At 44.5% G+C, this 25,839-nt stretch overlaps 1 protein-coding gene across 2 annotated transcripts in view; it reads right to left on the bottom strand.

Moving 5' to 3' along the window:
* LOC110496841 (retinoic acid receptor beta) overlaps window positions 1-25,422 on the bottom strand; it is a 156,957-nt gene extending 131,535 nt beyond the window's left edge. Inside the window, exons 1-2 of one of the 2 annotated variants that reach the window (XM_036953008.1) lie at window positions 24,669-25,422; window positions 3,746-3,894 (exon numbers count right to left, since the gene is read on the bottom strand). In XM_036953008.1, coding sequence (XP_036808903.1) covers window positions 3,746-3,894; window positions 24,669-24,825 — 306 coding nt within the window. In that variant the 5' untranslated portion in view covers window positions 24,826-25,422. Of the gene's footprint in view, window positions 1-3,745; window positions 3,899-24,668 lie in introns of those variants that run through there. The other variant, XM_036953007.1, reaches the window with a different exon arrangement.
* Between the last annotated feature and the right edge of the window lie 417 nt (window positions 25,423-25,839).

Here is a 25,839-nt window from a genome sequence, read left to right as displayed (position 1 = left end):
CTGCCTGTTCACACCGCTATCATCCAGAAGGAGAGGTCAGTACAGGTGCATCAAAGCTGGGATTGAGAGACTGAAAAACAGCTTCTAGCTCAAGGCCATCAGACTGTTAAATAGCCATCAGTAGCACCTTAGAGGCTGCTGCCCTATATACATAGACTTGAAATCACTGGCTACTTTAATAATGGAACACTAGTCACTTTAATAATTTTAACATATTTTGCATTACTCATCTCATATGTACAGTGCCTTGCGAAAGTATTCGGCCCCCTTGAACTTTGCGACCTTTTGCCACATTTCAGGCTTTTTTTGTGAAGAATCAACAACAAGTGGGACACAATCATGAAGTGGAACGACATTTATTGGATATTTCAAACTTTTTTAACAAATCAAAAACTGAAAAATTGGGCGTGCAAAATTATTCAGCCCCTTTACTTTCAGTGCAGCAAACTCTCTCCAGAAGTTCAGTGAGTGATCCAATGTTGACCTAAATGACTAATGATGATAAATACAATCCACCTGTGTGTAATCAAGTCTCCGTATAAATGCACCTGCACTGTGATAGTCTCAGAGGTCCGTTAAAAGCGCAGAGAGCATCATGAAGAACAAGGAACACACCAGGCAGGTCCGAGATACTGTTGTGAAGAAGTTTAAACCCGGATTTGGATACAAAAAGATTTCCCAAGCTTTAAACATCCCAAGAAGCACTGTGCAAGCGATAATATTGAAATGGAAGGAGTATCAGACCACTGCAAATCTACCAAGACCTGGCCGTCCCTCTAAACTTTCAGCTCATATAAGGAGAAGACTGATCAGAGATGCAGCCAAGAGGCCCATGATCACTCTGGATGAACTGCAGAGATCTACAGCTGAGGTGGGAGACTCTGTCCATAGGACAACAATCAGTCGTATATTGCACAAATCTGGCCTTTATGGAAGAGTGGCAAGAAGAAAGCCATTTCTTAAAGATATCCATAAAAAGTGTCGTTTAAAGTTTGCCACAAGCCACCTGGGAGACACACCAAACATGTGGAAGAAGGTGCTCTGGTCAGATGAAACCAAAATTGAACTTTTTGGCAACAATGCAAAACGTTATGTTTGGCGTAAAAGCAACACAGCTCATCACCCTGAACACACCATCCCCACTGTCAAACATGGTGGTGGCAGCATCATGGTTTGGGCCTGCTTTTCTTCAGCAGGGACAGGGAAGATGGTTAAAATTGATGGGAAGATGGATGGAGCCAAATACAGGACCATTCTGGAAGAAAACCTGATGGAATCTGCTAAAGACCTGAGACTGGGACGAAGATTTGTCTTCCAACAAGACAATGATCCAAAACATAAAGCAAAATCTACAATGGAATGGTTCAAAAATAAACATATCCAGGTGTTAGAATGGCCAAGTCAAAGTCCAGACCTGAATCCAATCGAGAATCTGTGGAAAGAACTGAAAACTGCTGTTCACAAATGCTCTCCATCCAACCTCACTGAGCTCGAGCTGTTTTGCAAGGAGGAATGGGAAAAAATGTCAGTCTCTCGATGTGCAAAACTGATAGAGACATACCCCAAGCGACTTACAGCTGTAATCACAGCAAAAGGTGGCGCTACAAAGTATTAACTTAAGGGGGCTGAATAATTTTGCACGCCCAATTTTTCAGTTTTTGATTTGTTAAAAAAGTTTGAAATATCCAATAAATGTTGTTCCACTTCATGCTTGTGTCCCACTTGTTGTTGATTCTTCACAAAAAAATACAGTTTTATATCTTTATGTTTGAAGCCTGAAATGTGGCAAAAGGTCGCAAAGTTCAAGGGGGCCGAATACTTTCGCAAGGCACTGTATATACTGTATTCTATTCTACTCTGCTGTATCTTAGTCTATGCAGCTTCGACATTGCTCATCCAAATATTTATATATTCTTAATTCCATTAATTTACTTTAGATTTGTGTGTATCGTGTGTATTCTTGTGAAATTGTTAGATATTACTGCACTGTTGGAGCTAGAAACATAGCATTTCGCTACACCCGCAATAACATCTGCTAAACATGTGTATGTGACCAATAACATTTTATTGGATTTGATTTGAGAGAACGAGCACGCTCAATTGACTCTGTCCAATGGAGGGGCTCGGCCCTCACACCCCATGACAACAATGCCCTCGCCATGGAGAGGAATACAACACAGAAAAAGCATAATCCCTAATCTAATCCCTTCCGAGGAAAGATGTCACAGAAATCAAAGCTATTCTAGCATGAATTCTGCTATTTTTACATCCTGCTACCAGCCACTCAGCGGAGAGAGACAGAAATGAAGGAATACCATCTGCAGTCCAGTCAGGGTGCAGTAGTAGAAGGAATGTGTTTGGCCTAATTAAATAGTTATGTTTGGTGTGTGTGCGTGCAGGCGCAAGTGTTTGAGTGTGTTTTCTATTGAAGTGTGTGTGATCGTATGCATTTGTTAGTGTTTTCTATTGACTTCCCCATATTTCTGTAGCTAGGTTCTAATTAAGCAATAAGACCCGAGGATGTGTGGTATATGGCCAATATACCATGGCTAAGGGCTGTTCTTACGCACCACGCAAATTGTAGTGCCCGGATACAGCCCTTAGCCATGGTATATTTTGATCCATATACCACAAACCCCTGAGGTGCCTTATTGCTGTTATAAACTGGTTATCAAAGTAATTAGAGCAGTAAAAATACATGTTTTGTCATCCCCGTGGTATATGGTCTGTTATAAACGGTGGTTTGAGCCCTGCATTCTGATTGGCTGAAAGCAATGGTATATCAGACCGTATATCAGCAATAAGCAACAATAGCAATAAGGCTCCTCGTGGGTTTGTGATATATTGCCAATATAGCACGGCTAAGGGCTGTGTCCAGGCACTCCGCGTTGCATCGTGCATGCGAACTGCCCTTAGCTGTGGTATATTCGCCATATACCACACCCCCTCGGACCTTATTGCTTAACTATACCTCCATGGTACTGTATATACTTGCAGTATGTCTGACTCTAGGTGGTATTCGCAGGTCACAGGGCTGTAGGTACGGGGTCACACTGGGGCTTATAGTGTCTTATTCACCCCCTCCTCCCCCCAGGCCTAAACTCCAAAGGATTCCTGAGATTCCAGCATTCCAATTGCAGCAGGAGAGAGATAATGAAGATTACGCATCTTCATTATCTCTCTCCTGCAGCCTCACTGGACTGGAGTTTGAACCAACGGGTTGTATGTTCTGTACGTACAGTACACTGGTAAATCCAGTATGCACAGTCAGGTACAGCTGCATTGATAGACTGTGGACAAAATCAATCAGAGGTTTTTCCTCACGAGGTGACCTTCATTTCTGGTTAGGTCAAGTTGTGAGGAAAACATCTGGCTCGAGAGGTCTGCTGGTTTTGGTGTGAATGTTGATGGTTTTGGTGTGTATGTTGTTGGTTTTGTGTGAATGTTGCTGGTTTTGGTATGAATGTTGCTGGTTTTGGTGTGAATGTTGCTGGTTTTGGTGTGAATGTTGATGGTTTTGGTGTGTATGTTGATAGTGTTGGTGTGTATGTTGATAGTTTGGGTGTGTTTGTTGCTAGTTTTGGTGTGAATGTTGCTGGTTTTGGTGTGTACGTTGATGGTTTTGGTGTGTATGTAGATGGTTTTGGTGTGTATATTGCTGGTTTTTGTGTGTATGTTGCTGGTTTTGGTGTGAATGTTGCTGGTTTTGGTGTGTATGTTGCTGGTTTTGGTGTGTATGTCTTACCTTGCAGCCCTCGCAGGCGCTGACACCATAGTGGTACCCCGAGGACTTGTCCTGGCACACGAAGCAGGGCTTGTAGACGCGGGGCGGGGGCAGGGGGGACGGGGGACTTGGGACCAGCTCCTCAGAACTGGTGCTCTGGGTCTCGATGGCTACAGAGACACAACAGAAGAAGATAATGAAGAAGATGTAGTAGTTCTTTATTCCCAATTGGAAGAAAAATTGCGTAATGAAGAAGATGATTCAGGTTTTAGTATGGGACAGGATACGTGGTAATGATAGGGCATTCAAAACTCATTTCCTGAGTGAGTGAACTAAAGGTACTGAATTAACTGAAATCAGGGAAGACAGTTGCAAATCTTTGGCATACAATTACTATGTCCACATACTCATCCAACAGTGGGTCTGAGTGGCCACTTTATTTCTATTTTGATGTTATTGGAACGGAAACATAACATTGTGATATTTAATGACTTGATATAGAACCTCCAGAATCCTGGAATGAGTTCTCAGAACTACATATTTGGCCTTACTGATACAGCGGTCATTCAGAGTGGGTGGGTTTCTTGCCAGTGGGTTTCTTTCTAATAGGTTTTGAAAAGTCCACCTGTGGCTTGACTGAGTTTAAACACAAAGGTTAAAAGGTTGATACATTTTTTTATATTAGAGTGGAAATAGGCTGTGATGACATCATGTTATAGCCTACCAGCAACCAATTTATCCAGCGCCTTGCTCCCATATAGCTCTGGAGTAGGGTTGCAAAACATTCAATAAATTCCCTGGTTTTCCAGAAATCCTGGGTGGAGGAATTCGGATTTCCTGCTTATTCCTCCCCGTTTCCGGGAATCCTCCAACTGGGATTTAGAGAAATCAGAAAACGTATTGAAAATTCCCAGAATTCTGCAACCCTACTCAGGAATATATGTGGCTTGTCCAGGGCCTGCCCATCTATAGATCTATCTACATGGAGCAGAGCAGATCAGAGTACTGTTGGTTGGTTGGTTGATTAGATTACATTATTCCATACTTCATCAGCTCAAGCTCAATTATACATCTATTAGAGAGAAACCCCGTGATCTGTTCCTGACCCTTGACCCCATGCAGAATTCCCCTGAGGTTCAACTTACTATGTTCAAAAAGGTGTCCTGGGTCAATTTGACACATTACAGTAGATTGGTCAAAAATTGGTCAAATTGACTCATTGTGTGTGTATGTGTGTGTGTGTTTCTGTGTGTTTGTTTAACTGTTACAGAATATTGCCAATCTCTTTGTGGTATTAAAGGACAGCGTGTGTAGAACTGCCATGATGGTGAATATTAGTGCTACTGCATGATTCACAGTGACCTTTGCTTCCCCTCTGGTGAATCAAACAGACTTGTTATTTGTCAATCAAATCCCAAAGCAAACAGAAACTAGTGCAACTAGCTAGTCAGTTGGAGTGAGTCACTTTGCTATCATCTGTATGCAGTTTGATGCTGATAGTAATCAATATCGTACTAGGCACACATCGCGGATGGATCTTTAGGATTTCAATAGTGCTTGTTCACTGACTGTATGTTAGTCCAAATAGTCATTAAATCACTTGAGCGTAAATCAATTAAAACAGTCAACTTGCATTAATGTTCTCTCTCTCAGGCCTCCTGAGTGGTGCAGTGGTCTAAGGCACTGCATCGGAGTGCTAGCTGTGCCACTAGAGATTCTGGGTTCGAATCCAGGCTCTGTTGCAGCCGGCTGCGACCGGGAGACCCATGGGGCGGCACACAATTGGCTCAGCGTCGTCCTGGTTACAGGAGGGTTTGGCTGGCAGGGATGTCCTTGTCCTATTGCGCACTAGTGACTCATGTGGCGGGCCAGGCGCAGTGCACGCTGACTCGGTCGCCAGGTGTACGGTGTTTCCTCCGATACATTGGTGCGGCTGGTTTCCGGGTTAAGTGGGCAGTGCGGTTTGGTTGGGTTGTGTTTTGGAGGAAGCACGGCTTTCGACCTTCGCCTCTCCCGAGTTCATACAGGAGTTGCAGCGATGAGACAAGACTGTTGGATATCACAAGATTGTGGAGAAAAAGGGGTATGTGTGTGTGTGTGTGTGAACTAGCTCACTATAGCCTACAAAATGCAGTGTGTCGTCTGAAGCCGCAGACTACAGATTACACACACACATACACACACACTGTCACAGAGAGGGAGATACGATCCACCACTTTAATATGTAAGAGACAAGCCGTGCAGGGCCAGAGACAGTGGGGGGATCTGTATCATATGTTGTATCAGATGTAATATGTAAAGGTGTGTATGTGTGTGTGTGTGTGTGTGTGTGTGTGTGTGTGTGTGTGTGTGTGTGTGTGTGTGTGTGTGTGCGTGCGTGCATGTGTGTGTGTGTGGATGGCGACATCAAGGGACATGTATCACATGGAATATGACATGTAATATGTAAAACAAGCTGGCGTGTTCACATCAGTGAGCTGTGGTGTGTTCACATCAGTGAGCTGTGGCGTGTTCACATCAGGGAGCTGTGGTGTGTTCACATCAGGGAGCTGTGGTGTGTTCACATCAGTGAGCTGTGGTGTGTTCACATCAGGGAGCTGTGGCGTGTTCACATCAGTGAGCTGTGGTGTGTTCACATCAGGGAGCTGTGGTGTGTTCACATCAGGGAGCTGTGGTGTGTTCACATCAGGGAGCTGTGGTGTGTTCACATCAGTGAGCTGTGGCGTGTTCACATCAGTGAGCTGTGGTGTGTTCACATCAGGGAGTGTGGTGTGTTCACATCAGGGAGCTGTGGTGTGTTCACATCAGGGAGCTGTGGTGTGTTCACATCAGGGAGCTGTGGTGTGTTCACATCAGGGAGCTGTGGTGTGTTCACATCAGGGAGCTGTGGTGTGTTCACATCAGTGAGCTGTGGTGTGTTCACATCAGGGAGCTGTGGCGTGTTCACATCAGTGAGCTGTGGTGTGTTCACATCAGGGAGCTGTGGTGTGTTCACATCAGGGAGCTGTGGTGTGTTCACATCAGGGAGCTGTGGTGTGTTCACATCAGTGAGCTGTGGCGTGTTCACATCAGTGAGCTGTGGTGTGTTCACATCAGGGAGTGTGGTGTGTTCACATCAGGGAGCTGTGGTGTGTTCACATCAGGGAGCTGTGGTGTGTTCACATCAGGGAGCTGTGGTGTGTTCACATCAGGGAGTGTGGTGTGTTCACATCAGGGAGCTGTGGCGTGTTCACATCAGTGAGCTGTGGTGTGTTCACATCAGTGAGCTGTGGCGTGTTCACATCAGTGAGCTGTGGCGTGTTCACATCAGTGAGCTGTGGTGTGTTCACATCAGTGAGCTGTGGTGTGTTCACATCAGTGAGCTGTGGTGTGTTCACATCAGGGAGCTGTGGTGTGTTCACATCAGGGAGCTGTGGTGTGTTCACATCAGGGAGCTGTGGTGTGTTCACATCAGGGAGCTGTGGTGTGTTCACATCAGTGAGCTGTGGTGTGTTCACATCAGGGAGCTGTGGTGTGTTCACATCAGGGAGCTGTGGCGTGTTCACATCAGTGAGCTGTGGTGTGTTCACATCAGTGAGCTGTGGTGTGTTCACATCAGGGAGCTGTGGTGTGTTCACATCAGGGAGCTGTGGTGTGTTCACATCAGGGAGCTGTGGTGTGTTCACATCAGGGAGTGTGGTGTGTTCACATCAGGGAGCTGTGGCGTGTTCACATCAGTGAGCTGTGGTGTGTTCACATCAGTGAGCTGTGGCGTGTTCACATCAGTGAGCTGTGGCGTGTTCACATCAGTGAGCTGTGGTGTGTTCACATCAGTGAGCTGTGGTGTGTTCACATCAGTGAGCTGTGGTGTGTTCACATCAGGGAGCTGTGGTGTGTTCACATCAGGGAGCTGTGGTGTGTTCACATCAGGGAGCTGTGGTGTGTTCACATCAGGGAGCTGTGGTGTGTTCACATCAGGGAGCTGTGGCGTGTTCACATCAGGGAGCTGTGGTGTGTTCACATCAGGGAGCTGTGGTGTGTTCACATCAGGGAGTGTGGTGTGTTCACATCAGGGAGCTGTGGCGTGTTCACATCAGTGAGCTGTGGTGTGTTCACATCAGGGAGCTGTGGTGTGTTCACATCAGGGAGTGTGGTGTGTTCACATCAGGGAGCTGTGGCGTGTTCACATCAGTGAGCTGTGGTGTGTTCACATCAGTGAGCTGTGGTGTGTTCACATCAGGGAGCTGTGGTGTGTTCACATCAGGGAGTGTGGTGTGTTCACATCAGGGAGCTGTGGCGTGTTCACATCAGTGAGCTGTGGTGTGTTCACATCAGGGAGTGTGGTGTGTTCACATCAGGGAGCTGTGGTGTGTTCACATCAGGGAGCTGTGGTGTGTTCACATCAGTGAGCTGTGGTGTGTTCACATCAGTGAGCTGTGGTGTGTTCACATCAGGGAGCTGTGGTGTGTTCACATCAGGGAGCTGTGGTGTGTTCACATCAGGGAGTGTGGTGTGTTCACATCAGTGAGCTGTGGCGTGTTCACATCAGTGAGCTGTGGTGTGTTCACATCAGGGAGTGTGGTGTGTTCACATCAGGGAGCTGTGGTGTGTTCACATCAGGGAGCTGTGGCGTGTTCACATCAGTGAGCTGTGGCGTGTTCACATCAGTGAGCTGTGGCGTGTTCACATCAGGGAGCTGTGGTGTGTTCACATCAGTGAGCTGTGGTGTGTTCACATCAGTGAGCTGTGGTGTGTTCACATCAGTGAGCTGTGGTGTGTTCACATCAGGGAGCTGTGGTGTGTTCACATCAGTGAGCTGTGGTGTGTTCACATCAGTGAGCTGTGGTGTGTTCACATCAGGGAGCTGTGGCGTGTTCACATCAGTGAGCTGTGGTGTGTTCACATCAGGGAGTGTGGTGTGTTCACATCAGGGAGCTGTGGTGTGTTCACATCAGGGAGCTGTGGCGTGTTCACATCAGTGAGCTGTGGCGTGTTCACATCAGTGAGCTGTGGCGTGTTCACATCAGGGAGCTGTGGTGTGTTCACATCAGTGAGCTGTGGTGTGTTCACATCAGTGAGCTGTGGTGTGTTCACATCAGTGAGCTGTGGTGTGTTCACATCAGGGAGCTGTGGTGTGTTCACATCAGTGAGCTGTGGTGTGTTCACATCAGTGAGCTGTGGTGTGTTCACATCAGGGAGCTGTGGTGTGTTCACATCAGGGAGCTGTGGTGTGTTCACATCAGTGAGCTGTGGTGTGTTCACATCAGGGAGCTGTGGCGTGTTCACATCAGGGAGCTGTGGTGTGTTCACATCAGTGAGCTGTGGTGTGTTCACATCAGGGAGCTGTGGCGTGTTCACATCAGGGAGCTGTGGTGTGTTCACATCAGTGAGCTGTGGTGTGTTCACATCAGGGAGCTGTGGTGTGTTCACATCAGGGAGCTGTGGTGTGTTCACATCAGGGAGCTGTGGCACAACGACCATGGTAGAAATGTCCTCTCAGCTGATACAGTACTGAACACTACAGATGCTACTAGATGTTGTGTAGAATACAACACATTGGAACTGATAGAATAGACCTTCAGAGTGTTTCCAATGCCTTGGATCATTACACATGGGAAAGAGGGAGAGCAGTAGACACACACACACACACACAAACAACACAATTCTGCCGGCGCGGCCCATTTGAAACTCATGGTTGGTTCTGGAAGTGTGGCTACCTGCAGACAGATGGGGCACATAAAGGCAGATGCATTTCCCCGCTTTGGTGGTGTGTGTGTGTGTGTGTGTGTGTGTGTGTGTGTGTGTGTGTGTGTGTGTGTGTGTGTGTGTGTGTGTGTGTGTGTGTGTGTGTGTGTGTGTGTGTGTGTGTGTGTGTAACTGTGTGTGTAACTGTGTGTCTAGAGCGATGTATAGGCCATATCGGGCGCTGGGGAGCCTTTGCTCCATTTTCTGGCGTTGGCTCTGCAGCAAACTGACTGACCGCATGTTAACATAGCTATACACCAGCACCATTACAGAGACTACAGACCAGCGACAGACCAGGCGAGCCAAGGGGTGGGAGCAGTGTGTGTCTGTGTGTGTGTGTTTGCATGTGATTGTGTGTGTGTGTATGAAAAAAACATCTCAAAGCTTATTCTGCTGAACTCTTAACCCCCTGCTGAACCAGCCAGCAGGGTCAGCCAGGAAAACACACCCAGCCTGGAGGAGGAGGAAGGGAGGGCGATCTCTGAATGAGGGGAAAGACTAATGGAAAACACAGAGGCTGAGTTAGGAAGGAGCCTTGTTATGGCTATGGCTTGCTGTGGGTGGTGGTGAAGAAGAAGATTTAATTAACCTTTATTTAACTAGGCAAGTCAGTTAAGAACAAATTCTTATTTACAATGACAGCCAGGGAACAGTGGGTTAACTGCCTTGTTCAGGGGCAGAACGACAGAGGGTTACTGGTTACTGGGCCAACGCTCTAACCACTAGGCTACCTGCCGCCCCAAGAAAAAGAAGAAGAAGTAGAAGAAGAAGTAGAAGAAGTAGAAGAAGTAGAAGTAGAAGAAATAAAAGTAGAAGAAGTAGAAGTAGAAGAAGTAGAAGAAGTAGAAGAAGTAGAAGAAGTAGAAGTAGAAGAAGTAGAAGAAGTAGACGAAGTAAAAGAAGAAGTAGAAGAAGAAGTAGAAGAAGTAGAAGTAGAAGAAATAAAAGTAGAAGAAGTAGAAGAAGAAGTAGAAGAAGTAGAAGAAGTAGAAGTAGAAGAAATAAAAGTAGAAGAAGTAGAAGTAGAAGAAATAAAAGTAGAAGAAGTAGAAGAAGAAGTAGAAGAAGTAGAAGAAGTAGAAGTAGAAGAAATAAAAGTAGAAGAAGTAGAAGAAGAAGTAGAAGAAGTAGAAGAAGTAGAAGTAGAAGAAATAAAAGTAGAAGAAGTAGAAGTAGAAGAAATAAAAGTAGAAGAAGTAGAAGTAGAAGAAATAAAAGTAGAAGAAGTAGAAGAAGTAGAAGAAGTAGAAGTAGAAGAAGTAGAAGAAGTAGACGAAGTAAAAGAAGAAGTAGAAGAAGAAGTAGAAGAAGTAGAAGTAGAAGAAATAAAAGTAGAAGAAGTAGAAGTAGAAGAAATAAAAGTAGAAGAAGTAGAAGAAGAAGTAGAAGAAGTAGAAGAAGTAGAAGTAGAAGAAATAAAAGTAGAAGAAGTAGAAGTAGAAGAAATAAAAGTAGAAGAAGTAGAAGAAGAAGTAGAAGAAGTAGAAGAAGTAGAAGTAGAAGAAATAAAAGTAGAAGAAGTAGAAGAAGAAGTAGAAGAAGTAGAAGAAGTAGAAGTAGAAGAAATAAAAGTAGAAGAAGTAGAAGTAGAAGAAATAAAAGTAGAAGAAGTAGAAGTAGAAGAAATAAAAGTAGAAGAAGTAGAAGAAGTAGAAGAAGTAGAAGTAGAAGAAGTAGAAGAAGTAGACGAAGTAAAAGAAGAAGTAGAAGAAGAAGTAGAAGAAGTAGAAGAAGTAGAAGTAGAAGAAATAAAAGTAGAAGAAGTAGAAGAAGTAGAAGAAGTAGACGAAGTAAAAGAAGAAGAAGTAGAAGAAGTAGAAGAAGTAGAAGTAGAAGAAATAAAAGTAGAAGAAGTAGAAGTAGAAGAAGTAGAAGAAGTAGACAAAGTAAAATAAGTAGAAGTAGAAGAAGAAGTAGAAGTAGAAGAAGTAGAAGAAGAACGCTTTAGAAGTGAGGAGGGTCCTATAGGTCAGTTAAAAATAATTTGTGGGCCAATCAACCATGTCTATCCTCACTGTGTCCACCTGTCCCTACCCCCTGTTCACCACATTGTCCCCACACTGAGGGTCAGATAGCTAGATGACCAGTGACATGAAAAGAAAACAATCTGTGACGTCCACACACCTCACAGATGGCTAGGAGGGAGGTACCTAAGGCAAGATCTGTTCCCCACACACACACACACACACACACACACGCACGCACACACACACACACACGCACACGCACACGCACACGCACACACACACACACAGTATAATGATATCACAATGACATGGAATCAGGACATGGACTGTTTATACCCTGTAATCATGAGACCACAGTTATGTCCAAATGACTGTTATACTGCAGCGATCCATTTACAACAACCCTACCTTCAACAAACGGAGAGAGAATAAACAGGTAGAAAGAGACAGCAGGTTACTATCGCTAGTAGACACTACAGCGCCGTATTGTACGCACAGTGCATCAACTGTCCTGCCAATACCACAGTCCAGCCTTTTAGCGCCCGTTCCCTTCACAACTCCACCTCTCCGCTGGCAGTTCAGCGAAGCTGGAAGTGTTTTTCTCCCCTTCTTCCTCTGGGTTACTGGCAGGAGCATGGAGCACATAGCACGCACACACACACACACACACACACACACACACACACACACACACACACACACGCACACGCACACGCACACGCACACACACACACACACACACACACAGCTCACATACACACACACACACACACAGACAAACAGCGCACATACACACACACACAGACAAACAGCTCACATACACCAGGCGGGAGGAGAAAAAGAGTCAATAGGAAACGGTCAAAGTTCACCCAAAGTACTCCAAATTAGAAGCGGCTTTGTGGTGGGAGGGAGAGAGGGAACAGCACTGGCTGTAGGCTGTAGTACACATTTAATTCAATTCTTTAAACACTAACTGGAAGAGAAGATAGAAACAATAAAAAAAACAGTCATCTAACTGTATGTATTGTCTAGAGAAAGACGAGGAAAAAGTTCTACTTGTGCTGCTGGTCTGTTTTGATTAGGAGAGAGACCGAGGGAAACGGCCGGCAGACTGAGGTCATGGGGTGCTGAGAGGTGGGGGGGTGGTGCTGAAAACTCACAGGGAAACAGTCTGTCTAGTCAGTCTTCAAGATGACACATATCAAGTGCGAAAGTGTGTTTTGATTAGGAGAGAGACCGAGGGAAACGGCCGGCAGACTGAGGTCATGGGGTGCTGAGAGGTGGGGGGGTGGTGCTGAAAACTCACAGGGAAACAGTCTGTCTAGTCAGTCTTCAAGATGACACATATCAAGTGCGAAAGTGTCTCCCAGTAGGGGGAATCAATCAAACTGCAGCTAGAAGAGCCACTGAAACAGATTTGTTAAAGGGACACAGCTTCTAAAGGGGATTATCCAGAGGTGTCAGGGTGTGGAACTGGACCGTGGTTTGAACCACTGAACGGCACTTTGAGTTTGGTTCAGAGGTTCATGGTTCATACCAGTTATGTGACTGCAGCTATCCTCCAAGCCGCCCTCCCTGCCTTGACCTCTGGGCGACCCCCTGTGATCTGTTGAGGTCAAAGGTCAAATGGAGACAGAGGGTGAATAAAAAGCCAGAGCTCTCACTGCTAAGCTCTAAACCAGGGACCGAGCAATGCAACAGGTGTGAGACACTTCAAAGCTTAAAGTACAACAAGAAAAAAAAGAAAGGAGGGGGAAAGAGAGAGAGGGAGAGAGAGGGATAGAGGAAAAGAGAGAGAGAGGGATAGAGGAAAAGAGAGAGAGAGGGAGAGAGAGGGATAGAGGAAAAGAGAGAGAGAGGGAGAGAGAGGGATAGAGGAAAAGAGAGAGAGAGGGAGAGAGAGAGATAGAGGAAAAGAGAGAGAGAGGGAGAGAGAGGGAGAGAGAGGGATAGAGGAAAAGAGAGAGAGGGAGAGAGAGGGATAGAGGAAAAGAGAGAGAGGGAGAGAGAGGGATAGAGGAAAAGAGAGAGAGAGGGAGAGAGGGATAGAGGAAAAGAGAGAGAGAGGGAGAGAGAGGGATAGAGGAAAAGAGAGAGAGAGGGAGAGAGAGGGAGAGAGAGGGATAGAGGAAAAGAGAGAGAGAGAGAGGGAGAGAGAGGGATAGAGGAAGAGAGAGAGAGAGGGGAAGAGAAGGTTTCAAATAGAGAGAGAGGAGTAAATGTGACAAGTTTATTTTTAATCTTTAGAAATTCTTTCCCTAAGAGCCTGACGAAGTTGTTATGATTCTCCACTCCCCGGCAAGCACTTTAAGAGGTCATTTGGTCCGGACGTCAGCTCTTAGCAGTAAAGGAGACCTGCATTAGACCTGCATTAAACATCTCTGAGCTATTGACAACCCAGCAAACCGGGAACATTCCCAGAACATTAGTTAAGATTCCCATTAAGTTCTAGTTAGGGTTTTATCTAACATTAGGATGAGAACATCTCAAAAACATTCAAATACATATATATTTTTTATTAAATATTATTATTCTCTTAACATTCACTAAAATGCTCCCTCCAAAAATCTAAAGTGTCTCTCTGAAAGTAACCCAGAACACTTTACACTTTCCAAATAAGTCAGTTCTTATGATGTTCATAGAAAATTAGTTTTAGGTTTAACATAATATTCCATTGACTTTCAGACAATATACATTTTTACCTAGTCTTTGAGGTCCTCAGAACATTTCAAGAACATTTAGAAAATGTTATATTCAAGTTTTACCTAATATTACCACATTCTCAACATGCACATTTCTAGTTCCTTAAAGCATTAGAAAGCAGATTGGAATACATCACCATTATGTTTCTCTCCAGATTTAATGGCAATTCGCATTTGTGGATTTTGTCCATTACAAGGTGATATAGACATACATGGGCTTTAAAAAAGAAGCATGATGGAATTCCTGATTAACCATGCTGCCATGGCTATTTACTGAAAAAATATGTGACCCATTTCAGGAAGCTAGGTGTATGTCACATGTTACTACATCACAGGAGAGGCATTTGAACAACTTATTTTTTAATCAAAAGGCATTTTTTGAAAGAAATGCCTTCTGGAACATGTGAACTTACTGGTGCCTTAATAAAAAACTTGTATTCCAATTTGTTACATTTCAAACCTAGTTGGTTTAGCCATGGGAAAAAGTCAGGAACCTTCCTGCTAGCCATGATTGGCTGAGATAAATGATGGGCTGGACATGCCGGGAGATGAGTTTGGATTGGTCTGCCATGTGGCATGCTTCTGTCTATAACGTTAGCTGCTCAGTATGTGTTGACAGTCCTTTCTACCGCGGCATTTTTTAAATATATAACGTTAGCCATTGAGAACTACAAACGTTTTGCTACTTTTCTCAACAACATTGAATTTAGTAGGCGCTATCGACAAATCAGTTGCAAAAAGTTCTGATGGGCTACTTTCTGCACACGCCACAGTCAGTGTGAACCGGAGTGACTTGACACAACACTGGCCAAATAAGTTAAATGTTTCCAGTCTGCTGTAAAGTGTTCATACATGTATACGGGCAAGAGTCGAGCTACATTTTTAAACACTATAAGTTTCTAATTTAAAGCGTACTGTTTGCTAGCTAGTGAACTTTAGCTTGCTGGCTCACTAGCTAACATTACGTGTATGATCTGTGTGGTAATATTATTCTAATCAGAAATCCATTTGCATTAAGTACTGAAGTGTATCTCCTCCTCATGGACTGCAACAGATTTGCTAGTTCTTGCTGTGAGATGCTACCCCACTCTTCCACCAAGGCACCTGCAAGTTCCCGGACATTTCTGGGAGGGAATGGCCCTAGCCCTCACCCTGGCCCTAGCCCTCCCAGATGTGCTCAATGGGATTGAGATCCGGGATCTTCACTGGCCATGGCAGAACACTGACATTCCTGTCTTGCAGGAAATCACGCACATAATGAGCAGTATGGCTGGTGGCATTGTCATGCTGGAGGGTCATGTCAGGATGAGCCTGCAGGAAGGGTACCACATGAGGGAGGAGGGTGTCTTCCCTGTAACGCACAGCGTTGAGATTGCCTGCAATGACAACAGGCTCAGTCCGATGATGCTGTGACACACCGCCCCAGACAGACCCTCCACCTCCAAATCGATCCCACTCCAGAGTACAGGCCTCGGTGTAACGCTCATTCCTTTGACGATAAACACGAATCCGATCATCACCCCTGGTGAGACAAAACCGTGACTCGTCAGTGAAGAGCACTTTTTGCCAGTCCTGTCTGGTCCAGCGACGGTGGGTTTGTGCCCATAGGCGACGTTGTTGCCAGTGGTGTCTGGTGAAGACCGCCTTACAACAGGCCTACAAGCCCTCAGTCCAGCCTCTCTCAGCCTATTGAGGACAGTCTGAGCACTGATGGAGGAATTGTGCATTCCTGATGTAACTCGGGCAGTTGTTGTTGCCATCCTGTACCTGTCCCGCAGGTGTGATGTTCGGATGTACCGATCCTATGCAGGTATTGTTACACGTGGTATGCCACTGCGAGGACGATCAGCTGTCCATCCTGTCTCCCTGTAGAGCTGTCTTAGGCGTCTCACAGTACGGACATGGCAATTTATGCCCTGGCCACATCTGCAGTGCTCATGCCTCCTTGCAGCATGCCGAAGGCACGTTCACGCAGATGAGCAGGGACCCTTGGCATCTTTCTTTTGGTGTTTTTCAGAGTCAGTAGAAAGGCCTTTTTAGTGTCCTAAGTTTTCATAACTGTGGCCTTAATTGCCAACCGTCTGTAAGCTGTTAGTGTCTTAACGACCGTTCCTCAGGTACATGTTCATAAATTGTTTATGGTTCATTGAAGCATGGGAAACAGTGTTTAAACCCTTTACAACGAAGATCTGTGAAGTTATTTGGATTTTTACGAATTATCTTAGAAAGACAGAGTCCTGAAAAAGGCCTGTTTCTTTTTTTGATGAGATAATTTCATGAACATGTGCACATATCTAGACAATAGTGGCCCATCCACGTCGCTAGATTTTGCTGGGGGGTGGTTATAGCATTTCTTTCACATGGCCCATCAATTTAGACCAGTGTGTCTGGATAAGCGTCATCTGAAAATTATAAAATATTTATTAAATAATTTTATCTAGACACGTTCTGTTTTTGATATTCCTACTATGCAAGTAACCACCTCACTGTACCATTTACACCTTCTGTATCCTGCACATTTGACAAATAAACTTTTATTTGATATAGTGTGTGTTTACGACAGACGGTAATGTGAAGAACAACATGACCTGCACCAAAGTCAGATTAGGATATAGGCCAAGGAATAGATCAAGTATATTTTTACCTGGAGTTTTCCCTTATTTACCACTTTTAGTCTTGAAATATTTGGTTGTTTGCTATTTTCTAGCCCTCAGTCAACCTTTATCCAATGTAAAAAAAAACATTTCAAATGTTGCTACATAGGACTGAATCCAGGTGGTGGGCTTTCTTGTTGGAGCAAAGGATAAAAGGCCTGGCTTAGGAACTGATGAATTTACGACCACTCAACACCAGTTGAATAAGGCCTGTGTCAGTAAACGTTGTCAAAAATGTGTAATAAAATGTTTGCCAGCAGCACAGTTGCAGTCACCAACACTCTGGATAACATAACAGCCTTACCAGCTCTGCTAGGGCGAGTAAAATGGTCAGAGTGAGCTGTTCTCTCATTTGTGTCTGGAAGTAGCTAGCCAGCTAGCCAACGTTAGCCAGTTAGTTTGGGTGCTTGACTGCTGTTGTTAGGTCAGAACGCTCGGATCAACCCTACTTCTCTGCGAAATAGTCCAGTGTGCACTCTGAATGCTCAGAGAGTGAAACGCTCTGAATTTACAAACGGACTATCTGACAACGATCTGAATTTATGAATGCCCGAGCACACTCTGGCACTCCAGATTAAATTTACGCAGTATAAACCAGCCTTTAGTCTTGAAATCTTTGGTTGTTTAGTACATGGCCTCCTCACATGTGAATCCTTAAAGAGATGGGTGGGGTTAAAATGGGTGTGAATGAAAAGCTCTCTTGTAGGTCCCAAATATTTCAAAGGCCATTTTCTCAAAAGTGAGGTTACAAGTTGATCAACTTTCAAAGCAGAATTACTTTCCCATTGTTACTCAACAGCAGTGTATGATTTACCATTTTGTAGCTCTGAGTCTCTACTTTGATCCAATGTAAGAAAAAACACAACTTCAAATTTTGTTGAATAAAACCAAATTGAGCCGGTCGGTCACAAATGTCAAAATTAATTAATTGCTAATTGTTTCATTTTTAGCAGCCATATAAAAGTGAGTCACCATCCATCATGTCAGAGTGAAATAAAATAAAAGCAGCCTCCCAGCCTTCTCTCAGCCTCCCAGCCTTCTCTCAGCATCCTCTCAGCCTCCCAGTCTTCTCTCAGCCTCCCAGCCTTCTCTCAGCATCCTCTTAGCCTCCCAGTCTTCTCTCAGCCTCCCAGTCTTCTCTCAGCCTCCCAGCCTTCTCTCAGCCTCCCAGCCTTCTCCCAGCCTCCTCTCAGCCTCCCAGCCTTCTCTCAGCCTCCCAGCCTTCTCTCAGCCTCCTCTCAGCCTTCTCTCAGCCCTCTTCAAGAATAATGGGAGTTTCTTCCTCGGGAGAGTTAGTGAACTGCATCCAAGATGTCCGACCATTTTTCAAAGTAATCTACGATTCATGGACCGTCTACGCCGTATATCTGGGTTCCATAATGTTTACATGGCCCAGCTTCACATGCACTACACTGAGTGCACACAGGGAGCAGCACGAGCAGCGACAATGTCATCATGTCATCATGGCAGAGATTGGATGAATATAAAATGCCAATATCCCATTTAAAAAAAACGTCCTCAGCGACAATTATATGAATAATTAGATGGATGTTTTGTGCACAAAGGTGACGACTAAAGTGACTTATTAGAAATGTTCAAATTTGACTTCTCTAAGGGGATGTCTATGGAAATTGTCTTTCTGGGCCGGATGTCAGTTAAACTGCAGTACCGTAGGATCAGTCGAAACCGTGCTTCCAAACCGGAACCCTGGCCCCTTGGGTGGCATAGCATGGCCCCAGATCTGTTTGTGCTGTGTAGCCAATTCCTATGGTCATTGTCAGTGCCAAACATTGAGAATGGCCTGACAGATCTGGAACCAGCAGGCAGTGGTGTGGTGTTCCAGCACTGCAGCATCTGTCCCTGTCGCTGGCGTGCTGAATGTGGTGCTGAGTGTGGTCCCTCCTGTCTCAAATCGGGGGTCCAGTAAAACTCCCTACTCATCTCCATTCAACACAACCCAGCATCCAACAGCTTCCCTTTCGTTTCATAGTTGCTGCCCTCCATTTTATCCCCCCATCCCTCCATCCCCGTCCAACAGCGTTTCACATGCCCGTTGAATCAGCTTGGTGTGAACGCTGTACCATGGTCTTTCATGTCCCTATCTGAATCACATTAAGAGAAAAACAGGGACAGGGCCTAATGAATACATATGACAGGCTGTAGTTGTATATTATATCACAATGTTATGTGAAGCATGGTCTGACTGTCTGCTCACTGTTTACAACAAAGGGAGAACATGGCATTGGACAGATGTGTATATGTTGTTGTTCAGCTACACGGATGAAACTGCAGAGAAAACATGAGACTGTTGATACATGTGTATGGAAGCACACACGTGTACACACACACAATATACGCACTTAAGTAGGCAGGCAGGCACACACACAAACACGTGAGTGCGCACACACATACACACACAAACACGCAAACACACCCACAAACACAAAGACACACACACACACACAATCTTTAGGAACTATTATGCCTGCCCGAGTCATATACAGTCCATGCAATACAAATCAGCAATTCATTGTATAACCTACTTCACTAGAAGAATAAGAGGACAGTAGGATGGGAGAACAACTAACCTCCGTAGCGATATCTGAACACGTTTTTGTACCATCAATATTGTGCTTTACTTACTTGACAATGGCTAGCCCTTAGACACTTTAAGTGAACGTGTGAATGGTTTGAATGTTTCCTCGGCATTCAAGTCCCGAAAGGCCTTGGGATCACAGCTTCCAAAGCCACATCAATATCGATGACAGAAAAAGAAAACAGTCATACTGTACTGTCGTGACCTGTTAGAATTCTATGGCTACTATTCCTTTCAAAGGACTGAATACTTACACTATTCTCAAGTTTCTCAAAGATTATACTCATATTGTTATTTTCAGTTAATCGAAAAATGTAATGGCATTTTGCAATAACCTTGAAATCTATAGGCCTATACATAATACAGTAGTACCTATGGTAACGAATAGCTAGCTGTACATTACTGTCCTGGATGTCTATTATATGATGTAAAACCAACCAATAAAAATAACAATGTCCTTAATATAAAACTAAGCTATATATTTTGCAAAGATTTCTATGTGTGTCTATGTTTTTAGAGCATGCATTGCACATCATAATATCACTTCTGTATTCATCATCTCATGTTCAACACAATGCCACTGATCCCTCTACGTTAACACACACACACAAATGCACATGCACACCAACCCCTTCTCATTGTATCCTTCACACAACAATTAGTATTCCCGCTCATTCTAAAATAAGGCTTGTGTGTGCGCACCTGCTTGCGCATGTCTGCGCAAGTGTGTGTGTATGTGTGTGTGTGTTTGTGCTCGTGCATGCCTGCACAAGTGTGCGTGTGTGTGTACGTGTGTGTGCGTGCGTGTGTGTGTACGTGTGTGTGTGTGTGTGTGTGTGTGTGTGTGTGTGTGTGTGTGTGTGTATGTGTGTGTGTGTGTGTGTGTGTGTGTGTGTATGTGCTTGTGCATGCCTGCACAAGTGTGCGTGTATGAAGCGCAGCTCATAGTGAATAGATTTCATTTAAATCCTTGTGGGTTCCATTGTACTGAATACATTTAATTAATAAAAACCAAAGTTTCAAGGACCTCTTTGGGAAGCTCTTCAAATCAAAGTACAATTTTAACTGGTCCTTATTTAAAGATGAGCGAGGGCAAAGTGTTGCAAGACGAGTCCAATGCCACAAGGCTAATGTGCAGTCTATGCATATGAAATAGTGGGGGAGATAAAAGAAAATCACAATCGGTTCTATCTTGTTTCGCTCCATTGCCTTGGTGATGAATTCAAGCGAGTCTGTTATCAGGGTAATTTGCAACACACACACACACACACACACACACACACACACACACACACACCCTCTGTGCATGAATGGCAAATGGTTTTCTAATTGCATTGAAATGCTAATCAAATGCACCTTGTGTGTGGTGATTAATGAACACGATGAGTTACTTATACTTTAATGTTCAAGATGATTTAATTACGTAGCACACACACACACGCGTACGCACACACTCACTTATGACCTTTTCTATTAGTGATCACACCACAGATAAGTCTTATCAATGACAAATGGTACACTGCCCTAGCTACTACACCTGGAGAATATTATAAATCCATGGAATACCCTTATTGCATTCTCTGTTCTCTCTCATGTAAGGTGTTCAGACAAACACACACACACAAAGGCAAACACACACACACAAACCTTTCATACGATTTAAGCAGTCTGCACATATAACAGTTCAGCTAAACCATCAATTGAGATGATCAAAATGAGGTTGAAACTGAAATATGAGGATTTAACAACAATGTCATGAAAGCAAAGCCATACCTACGGTTTTCACTGCAGACAAATTAGATGGTGCAAATGTAGAACTGAAATTTGCATCTACAAACCATTTAAAATGAAGAAAAATTGTAAATGATGGGTATTATTTGAAATATGATGTATTGATTTATTATAATTTCATTCATGATGTATTATTACAGTGATTATTGTTTTATAAATAGGAATATATTTTATGTGGGATTAAATCTGCTTTGCCAGATAAACAAATTAGCAATATTTGATATGGCATAAAAATACAAAATTCAAAACAAATCTAATTAAACAAATAAAGAGAGGCTATTCATATTCTTGAGATGAATTGCTTAGTTAAAACAATGGAGAGAGTAGCCTCCTGTAGGAGCGCAGTGAAATGGGGTGAGAAGAAGTAGCCACCCTTTCCACTTTTGCTGCTACTGATAAGGGCCACTTCGCTGTGATTTGTGCCTCTAGCAAACACGTCCTGGGAAGTGTTGTGAAGTGACAGACAGCATGGCAGCTTAACATTATCTGCTCTCTGGTCGTTAAACTATCAAAATAAATCAAGTGTAGGGGCCGGGCCAGGGAGAGAGCATTAACAAACACTTGACTTGCCGGAGATCGTGCTTTTTGAAGGGGGCTCAGGCAAACACACAGAGATAAGCTAAGTATTTCATAACCTAAGGTTATTATCTAGCTGCAAACCACCGACTTGAATGTGTGATAGGATAGACAGGCTAGCCAACTTCTGTGAGTCAGTGTGTAAAAAAAATGCTTTTTTAGCAATGTTCTGTATAGGAAGTGTATAAAGAGAGTGTGTGCTGTGTGCCATCATTCTTGTCGGAAAAAAAGGGTCTCTCACAGACTGTATAAAACAGGTCTGTCTATAGCCTTGGAACAGGCCGTTCAGAATGCACAGGTTTGACATTTTCCAAATGTAGCCGGCTAACCTTTTTGAAAAGGACATTTAACTAATTCAGTGTCAGAGAGAGAGAGAGAGAGAAACAGAGAGAGTTCATTTTTTATTGTTTATTTTACTTTTGTTTATTATCTATTTCACTTGCTTTGGCAATGTTAACATATGTTTCCCATGCCAATAAAGCCCTTTGAATTGAATTGTGAGTGAGAAACCATTTCAGAGACACATATTTATCTCAGATTACACAGACCCACAATGAATTTGAAAACAAATCCAATCATTTTTTGTATTCTTTTTTTTAATTGAATATCCGAAACATACAATATGCTTGCAGTGAAGCTGCTCAACAACTACACCACACCAGTCATCCAACAGATTCCCATTCAGAGCGACACACAGAAACATCCAGGGTCAATGATCCAAGATCTCCGCACAGTTCCCCAATAGCAGTCCCTCAACCATTCGAGACCCCTCCTCCCACAGTCCCTCCCAGAAGAAAAAACATCTATAAAAATACAATTAATTCCATTCCCCACCCCCAAGAACCCCCCAATGCACCAACAACCAAGAGAATGAACCCCCACCCCCAAGAACCCCCCAATGCACCAACAACCAAGAGAATGAACCCCCACCCCCAAGAACCCCCCAATGCACCAACAACCAAGAGAATGAACCCCCACCCCCAAGAACCCCCCAATGCACCAACAACCAAGAGAATGAACCCCCACCCCCAAGAACCCCCCAATGCACCAACAACCAAGGGGAAAAAAGAAAAAGAAAAACAATAAAAACACAAAGGACATCAAGGACAACTAAAATCAGATCAGCAATGCCAACTGTACATGTTTGTGTGCATGTCTGGCACTATTACATGTATGCGTGTGTTCTTGTATGCGTTTATTTGAATGCGAGTGTGTGTATATGCATGTGTACAAACACCTGCACGGCATCAGCCTCAGGCAAACCAGCATTAGCTGTAAAAACACTGCCCAACAAATCCAATCTTGATAAACTCCCATTCTATTAAGATGAAATACCACAGTGTGCCATCACAGCTGCAATATTTGCCCCCTGTCATCTCTCTTGTGTTGGGATGTAGGTGTCAAGGCAGAGGGGGGGAGGTGTCAAGGCAGAGGGAGGGAGGTGTCAAGGCAGAGGGAGGGAGGTGTCAAGGCAGAGGGAAGGAGGTGTCAAGGAAGAGGGAGGGAGGTGTCAAGGCAGAGGGAGGGAGGTGTCAAGGCAGAGGGAAGGAGGTGTCAAGGAATAGGGAGGGCAGTGTCAAGGCAGAGGGAGGGAGGTGTCAAGGCAGAGGGAGGGAGGTGTCAAGGCAGAGGGAGGGAGGTGTCAAGGCAGAGGGGGGAGGTGTCAAGGCAGAGGGAGGGAGGTGTCAAGGCAGAGGGAGGGAGGTGTCAAGGCAGAGGGAAGGAGGTGTCAAGGAAGAGGGAGGGAGGTGTCAAGGCAGAGGGAGGGAGGTGTCAAGGCAGAGGGAAGGAGGTGTCAAGGAAGAGGGAGGGCGGTGTCAAGGAAGAGGGAGGGAGGTGTCAAGGCAGAGTGAGGGAGGTGTCAAGGCAGAGGGAGGGAGGTGTCAAGGCAGAGGGAGGTGTCAATGCAGAGGGAGGGAGGTGTCAAGGCAGAGGGAAGGAGGTGTCAAGGAAGAGGGAGGGAGGTGTCAAGGCAGAGGGAGGGAGGTGTCAAGGCAGAGGGAGGGAGGTGTCAAGGAAGAGGGAGGGAGGTGTCAAGGCAGAGGGAGGGAGGTGTCAAGGCAGAGGGAGGGAGGTGTCAAGGCAGAGGGAGGGAGGTATCAAGGAAGAGGGAGGGAGGTGTCAAGGCAGAGGGAGGGAGGTGTCAAGGCAGAGGGAGGGAGGTCTGCGTCCCAAATGGCACCCTATTCCCCATAGGGCTCTGGTCAAAATAATTACACAATGCAGGGAGTAGGGTGGAATTTGAGACATCGCACCTGAACATACATCAGCCTGCTGTAGGGAGCTGTTTCCACATCCAGAATGTATTAACCAAGTGTGTACAGATGAAATATGACAAGGCTAGGACTAGGAGGAACACTTCAAGCACAGGGCCAGTTCACAGTGACAGGACAAAAAAAAAGTGAGTTGTTACAAATTAACGCAATAGCTGCTCTACAAGTCATTTGAGAACATTTCTGTAAAAAAAATGGCCAATAAAGTATCTATTCTCTTCTGTTGTTTAATTCTTGAAGAAGTTTTCTAACTAGTCACTTAACACTCAGAGACAGGTACACCCTACAACACTCTTTATGGGTGATTTAGGAGGCAATGGTGGGGGTGGGGGAGTCACAAGTGAAGTGAAGTGTGTGTGTGTGTGTGTGTGTGTGTGTGTGTGTGTGTGTGTGTGTGTGTGTGTGTTGGGCATATTTCATGTCTGGTCATTAAGCATATTAGACAAGAGGAAATGAGAAGACAGGAAACAAACACTGTGAGGAAGGGTGCATGAACACAATATAAAGAGATGATCAGAGAGATAGCGGGATCAAGTGGACAAGCCAGGCACATCATGGCTATTATAATTTGATTATGTCATTGTTATGATAGGCTACAGTTATTAGGCTACTAGGCTGTAGACACATGAAATGAAAGGGAATGGAACAAAAGTGAACCTACACTGTGCGCTCCGGCGGTGTTGCCAGTCTCTCTGAGCGAGCCCGCTGAAGCACGCTTTCAGTGCCTTTTCTTGCAGCATGCACGAAGAGGGACGCGAAGTGTAGAAATCCAACATTTGTCCCGGGCTCACCGCTAGCACATCCATACAGTCAAACATGATGTCCCTTAGTCGCAACAGTCACCCTGTTATTGTGTGCCTTTAAAGGGTCCTTGAGATGTGGGTAAGATTCGCAAACATAAGTGCACACAACTCCATCAAATTCGGACCCTTTTTTGGCACGTAAAATCTTGGTCTTCTTCCTAGACTAAAACAATCAAGAACTATGACAGACAACACCGCTAAAAGCTTGTAATTGACCCAAATTATGATATGCCATTTTTCTCCGGAGTCCGGTTGTTGCAATGAAAAGGTGTCAGTCAGCTCCGTAACGTCCCAACGTGTTTATCGTATAAATGTTTTGCACCGTCCCGTCCCGTGCCATTAACAACACGGTCCTCGCTCGAGCCCGCCGTATTGAAAATATTTTTCTCATAAATATCACAGATCGCGTTTTAAAACCACGTCTCCCCGTTCGGATAACGAATGGGTTATCCTGCCTCCATGCAGCTCATTTCCTACTAGTTTGGACACAGAGAATGAAAGATTGAATTGCCTAATATATGCGAGTGAACTTTCTATGAACCCATCCGAGGCAGCTAACCTTCAAATGACCCAACCAGTTTGACATCACCAAGTCCCAGGATTCTCACACACCGTGCAGCGCGAGCCTCACAACCAGCAGCAGCGCAGAAGCGCGAGCCAGGCAGAAAGATGAAAGGCAGGCAGCTCGAGCTCACAGCGCATAACGTTCTTTTCCCTCGAAAGAACGCTATACACTATATTTTCTGGCGATAAAAACACATTTCTAAATTCATGAAAAGTTTCATTTGATTTATGAATCACAAATGAAGCGTCCAAGTAACTCCGATTTGTTCACGATCTAGTTCACGATCTATCTATCTAGTGTCTCAGGGCAAAATTATAGTCTGCAAATGTTTCAAAGACAATACATTTTATGTTTCAATAAAAACGAAACTAAGCAGTCTGATAAAGAAAATTATTTTTTTTAAACACAAATGGTGTTTAATTCTACTGCAATCAACTATGGGTAATTGCAACATTGTAACAATG

This window comes from Oncorhynchus mykiss, chromosome 18 (genome assembly GCF_013265735.2).
Source record: "Oncorhynchus mykiss isolate Arlee chromosome 18, USDA_OmykA_1.1, whole genome shotgun sequence".
NCBI classification, from domain to species: Eukaryota; Metazoa; Chordata; class Actinopteri; order Salmoniformes; family Salmonidae; genus Oncorhynchus; species Oncorhynchus mykiss.
Note: the sequence above shows the minus strand (reverse complement) of the source record. Positions and strands in the feature narration are given on the sequence as shown.